General features: G+C 42.4%; 1 protein-coding gene across 1 annotated transcript in view; it reads left to right on the top strand.

Annotated features, from left to right (window-relative positions):
- The window catches only part of AK6 (adenylate kinase 6), a 23,796-nt gene extending 19,202 nt beyond the window's left edge, over positions 1-4,594 (top strand). The window contains exon 5 of the mRNA XM_003785886.3: positions 4,065-4,594. Coding sequence (XP_003785934.1) covers positions 4,065-4,257 — 193 coding nt within the window. The 3' untranslated portion in view covers positions 4,258-4,594. The remainder of the gene's footprint in view (positions 1-4,064) is intronic.
- Positions 4,595-6,032: the final 1,438 nt, after the last annotated feature.

Genomic DNA, 6,032 nt, shown 5'->3' with positions numbered 1-6,032 from the left:
CAACACCCGGTTATTTTTTTGTTGTAGTTTGGCTGGAGCCAGGTTCAAATGCGCCACCATAAGTATATGGGGCCAGTGCCCTACCCAGTGAGCCACAGACACTGCCCATTTTCTAACTTTTTCTGGAAAGGCCATCAGAGCTGTTGTCATCTGACAATTAAGTTTATTAATTCATCTTAGAAAAAGTACTTTGAAGGGTAGTCTAGGTACTGACATGGGTGCAGTGCTTCCCAGGGGGAGTACTTTGAAGGTGACAGTAGTGATATCCAGCAATGAGGTAAGTAGCACTTTCTCTAGGGTGAGTCCAAGAAGTTAGCTGTCCTACTTTGTATATCTAAGACTTAATTGCTGGATAATATGGTAACTCTCTTTATCCTTTATTGAGAAACTGCCAGATTGCTTTCCAAAGTGGCAGCATTATTTCACAACACCAGCTCTTTAGAGGATTCTGGTTCTCCATATTCTCATCAACCCCTGTTATTGTCTCTTTGGTTATAGATCCAAGTGGATGTGAAGTAGTATCTCATGTGGTTTTGATTTGCATTTCCTTGGTAGCTAACGAAACTGAACATCTTTTCATGTCCTTATTGGCCATTTGTGCATCTTTTTTTTTTTTTTTTTTTGAGATAGAGCCTCAAGCTGTTGCCCTAGGTAGAGTGTCATGGCGTCAAAGCTCACAGCAACTTCAAACTCTTAGGCTTAAGTGATTCTCTTGCCTCAGCCTCCCAAGTAGCTGGGACTACAGGTGCCCCACCATAATGCCCAGCTATTTTTTTGTTGCAGTTTGGCTGGGGCCAGGTTTGAACCCGCCACCCTCGGTATATGGGGCCAGTGCCTTACCCACTGAGCCACAGACACCACCCTGTGCTTCTACATTGGAGAAAAATTTATTCAGATCCTTTGCCCAAGTTGATTGGGTCACATATCTTTTTATTATTAAGTTGTACTGTATTATTAATTTATAAACTCTTTTGGAATTTATAAAAACTGTTCGGAAAGTATACAGCCACGTAATATGAAAAATAGTATTATCAATGGTTGGATACATTCTGAACAGCCTCTGTACTTTTCTTCCCGACAGAATCTTACTCTATTGCCTAGGCTGGAGTGCCATGGCATCAGGCTAGCACACAGCAACCTCAAGCGCCTGAGCTTAAGCATACTCTTGCCTCAGTTTCCCCAGTAGTTGGCACTAGAGGAGCAGTTGCCACAATTTTTCTATTTTTAGTACAGATGAGGTCTTGCTCTTGCTCAAGCTAGTCTTCACCTCCTGAGCTCAAAGGATCCCCCTGCCTGGACTCCCAGAGAGCTAGGATTATAGGTGTGAGCCACCACACCTGGCCCAGCCCTCATATAAATTTCAGATGAAAGTTTCTTGTCAGATAAATATGACTTGCAAGTATTTTCTCCCTTTCTGTGTTGTCTTTTTGTAAATGTAATTGTGTTATAAATAGTTCATTTTGATTTGAGGTTTTTTGTTTGTTTGTTTTTTTGAGACAGAGTATCAGTGTGTTGCCCTCAGTAGAGTACTGTGGTGTCACAGCTCACAGCAACCTCAAACTCTTAGGCTTAAGTGATTCTCTTGCCTCAGCCTCCCAAGTAACTGGGACTACAGGCCCCTGTCACAATGCCTGGCTATTTTATTTGTTGTTGTTGTTTAGCAGGCCTAGGCCTGGTTCAAACCCACCAACCCCAGTGTATGTGGCTGGCGCCCTTACCATTGAGCTATAAGCACAGAGCCCTAATTAGAGTTTTTCAACTAGCTACATAGTTGGCTAGTTTATTGATCTGCCGACAGATTACATAAGTTAATTTTTTGCAATGGCTTTGTAATTAGTAAAGAACAGATACATTGGCTCAGCGCCTATAGCTCAACTGGCTAAGGCGCCAGCCACGTACACCTAAGGTGGTGGGTTCGAATCCCCAGCCCGGACCCGCCAAACAACAATGACGGCTGCAACCAAAAAATAGCCGGGCGTTGTGGCGGGCGCCTGTGGTCCCAGCTACTTGGGAGGCGGAGGCAGGAGACTCGCTTGAGCCCAGGAGTTGGAGGTTGCTGTGAGCTGTAATGCCATGGCACTCTACCCAGGGGGACAGCTTGAGGCTCTGTCTCAAAAAAAAAAAAAAAAAAACAGATACATCTGTGTGATTAGGTATCCAAATAGTGTATGGTATTCCTTGTCATATGCACTTCATTTAATGTATGCCATCTATATTTGTTTTAACTGTGTATATCTTAACTCTTTTGAAATGTAGGACCATTGCTATAGACCTCTTATTTATCTCCTTGGTAAGAATCTGTCTTGCTTGGCAAGTCTGTGGACTGATGCTGGGCACATGAACTGCCTCTCTAGCACCCTTGGATGGCCTGTGCCTCCTTGAGCTATTGCTCACTTCTCAGAAATTCTATTATCCTCGTCCAGGCGAGGTGGCACATGCCTAGAATCCTAGCGCCCTGGGAGGCCAGGGAGGGTGGATCCCCCGAACTCATGAGTTGGAGACCTGAGCAAAATAGAACAACTAGCTGGGTGTTGTGGTGGGCACTGGTAGTCCCGGCTACTGGGGAGGCTGAGGCAAAAGAATCACTTGAGTTCAAGAGTTTGAGGTTGCTGTGAGTTATGACACCATGGTACTATACTGAGGGCAACAGAGTGAGACAGTCTCAAAAACAAACAAACAAAAAAGATTAGGGTTTATTTTTTATTTTTTTCTTTATTTACTTTGAGCTTTTTTTTTTTTTTTTGAGACAGAATCTCAAGCTGTCACCCTCAGTAGAGTGCTGTGACATCACAACTCACAGCAACTTCAAACTCCTGGGCTTAAACAATTCTCTTGCCTCAGCCTCCCAAGTAGCTGGGACTACAGGCACCCACCACAATACCCGGATATTTTTTGGTTGCAGGCCTGGGCTGGGTTGGAACCCACCACGCTAGGTGTATGTGGCCAGTGCCCTGCTTACTGAGCTACAGGCACTGCCCATTTATTTTGAGCTTTAACAGCCGTAAACAACTAAACTGTATTGGTGTGGGGAAAACTGGTTAACAATTTAGAAAACAGTCTAAATTCTTACTGTATAACACGAACTCCAGATGGATTAAAGAGCTAATTTAATTTTAAAGAAAATTAATAGAAAACTAATCTACAAAAGAATGAGTCGGCTTGGCGCCTGTGGCTCAAGTGGCTAAGGCACCAGCCACATACACCTAAGGTGGCAAGTTCAAATCCAGCCCGGACCCACCAAAACAACAATGACAGCTGCAACCAAAACATAGCCGGGCGTTGTGGCAGGCACCTGTGGTCCCAGCTACTTGGGAGGCTGAGGCAGGAGGCTTGCTTGAGCCCAGGAGTTGGAGGTTGCTGTGAGTTATGATGTCACTCTACCCAGGGGGATAGCTTGAGGCTCTGTCTCAAAAAAGAAAAGAATGAGTCATTTGAGTTTGAGTGATAGAAGAAATAAAAAACTGGGCGGCTCCTATAGCTCACTGAGTAGGGCACTGGCCCCATATACCAAGGGTGGTGGGTTCAAACCTGGCCCTGGCCAAATTGCAACAAAAATATAGCCAGGCATTGTCGCAGGCGCCTGTGGTCCTAGCTACTTGGGAAGCTGAGGAAAGAGAATCGCCTAAGCCTGAGAGCTGGAGGTTGCTGTGAGCTGTGATGTCACAGTACTCTACTGAGGGCAACAAAGTGAGACTCTGTCTCTTAAAAAAAATAAAAAGGAGAAATAAAAAAGTGATTCAGTCATTTAAAATGTAGAGTTATCTATTTGTTCAATGAGAAATATGTTTGCTAACTGCTTAGTAATTACTTGAGTAGTTGACATAGTGTGTGTGTAGTGGAGGGAATTCGGACAAACCTAAATATTGATCTCATGATCTTTAGTTCAGCCCTCATGTCAATAAAGTCTTAGGTGCAAGTCTATTTTCTCTAGGTAAAGATACTGTAAGAAGTATTTCTGTGTAATTTTTATGTATTCAAAGTTTCCCATTTCTGATATGTTCCTAAAACTCCAGTTAATGTCATTCAGTTTGGTTTTGTTTGCTTAACCTCTTTTTGCCTTCTAGGGGCTATAATGAGAAGAAATTAAAAGACAATATTGAGTGTGAGATTTTTCAAGTTCTTTACGAAGAAGCCACAGCATCCTACAAGGAAGAAATCGTGCATCAGCTGCCCAGCAACAACCCAGCAGAGCTAGAAAATAATATAGATTTCATCTTAAAATGGATTGAGCAGTGGGTCCAAGTTCATAATTCTTGACTTATAAGAGTAGCCACTTTAGAATCATTCTGAGTGTTGATATCTTTTTGCCAACATCATAGAAATTGTCCAAATACCACTATCGCTATTAAAATTGTGTTGCAGGACTAGTAGGTGGATGGTTTAAAGGTTTATGCCTGGGTTTCTTTTTCTCCGTGAGAAAGCTCAACATCTGAAATGTAACAAATATATTATTATCAAGGAGTGAGAGCAAAAATTGTCACCATTTAATGCTTCAATTGCTAAACAAATAAATCTGATGAAATTGGTACATATCTTTCAATTTATTACAGAAGACAATCCAGATGATTACTTAAAATAAAACAGAAGTAAAGCATCACAATATTTCTTTTTCTTTCTTTAAATTAAAAAAAAATTGAAAATTGTAATACTTGTACTCTGTATAGGATTCAGAAGGCACAAAAGAGCCACACTGTACTAAGGAAGCTCAGGTTCCACTCCCTTTAGGAAATACCACTAGTTTGCTGTATGGTTTTTCAGAGATTTTTGCCTGCAAAGCACCTGTATATGTATGTATACTTTTTTTTTTTGAGACAGCGTCTCACTATATTGCCCTCAGTAGAGTACTGTAGCATCACAGCTCACAGCAACCTCAAACTCTTGGGCTCAAGCGATTCTCTTGCCTCAGCCTCCCACCTACCTGGGAGTACAGGCGCCCGCCACAACAGTCTGTACGCTTTTTGTTTTTTTTATTCATTGTTTTTGTGTGTATACTTTTTTAAAAAAAAAGAATACAGTAGCATACCATGCACACTGTTTTGTAACCTTTTTCATGTAATATATTGGAAATTATATCACCTCAGAGTATACAGATCTTGGTTGAGTGCAGTGGCTCACACCTGTAATCCCAGCACTTTGGGAGAGGCCCAGGCAGGAGAATCGTTTGAGGCCAGGAGTCTGAGGCCCAGGCAGGAGAATTGTTTGAGGCCAAGAGTCTGAGGTTGCAGTGAGCTATGAAGCCACCACTGTACTGTAGCTGGGGTGACAGAGTAAGACTCTGTTTCCACAAAACAATCGAAAAAATCTTTTGCTTATATTTTTCTTTACTTCATTATTTTTTTTTTAATATAGAGATTTTCTTTGCTATTCTTGTTTTTGTTTTTTTCAAAGCAAAATCCATCCCGAGTGTCTCCTGTAGCTCATTGGGTAGGGTACCGGCCACATATACCCAGGGTAGTGGGTTTGAACCCGGCCAGGGCCAGCTAGACAACAATGACAACTGCAATGAAAAAATAACTGGGCGTTGTGGTGGGCACCTATAGTCCCAGCTACTTGGGAAGCTGAGGCAAGAGAATCACTTAAGCCCAAAACTTTGACAGCATGGCACTTTACCAAGGGCAACATAGTGAGACTATATCTAAAAAAAAAAAAAAAAAAAAGAAACAGGTGATGCCTGTGGCTCAGTGGGTAGGGCGCCAGCCCCATATATTGAGGGTGGTGGGTTCAAACTTGGCCCTGGCCTAACTGCAACAAAAAAATAGCCAGGTGTTGTGGTGGTCGCCTGTAGTCCTAGCTACTCGGGAGGCTGAGGCAACAGAATCAAGCCCAAGAGCTGGAGGTTGCTGTGAGCTGTGACGGGGCTGCATGGCACTCTACTGAGGGCAACAAAGTAAGACTCTGTCTGTAAAAAAAAACAAACCAAAAAAGACCTATCAAGGTGAAAAGAAGAAACTATTCTCAGTCACCATGATTGTTTACATAGAAAGTTTTTTTGTTTTTTTTCTTTTTTTTGAGACAGAGCCTTAAGCTGTCCC

Source organism: Otolemur garnettii, unplaced genomic scaffold (assembly GCF_000181295.1).
Source record: "Otolemur garnettii isolate 467f Iridium unplaced genomic scaffold, OtoGar3 scaffold00017, whole genome shotgun sequence".
In the NCBI taxonomy this organism is placed as follows: Eukaryota; Metazoa; Chordata; class Mammalia; order Primates; family Galagidae; genus Otolemur; species Otolemur garnettii.
Note: the sequence above shows the minus strand (reverse complement) of the source record. Positions and strands in the feature narration are given on the sequence as shown.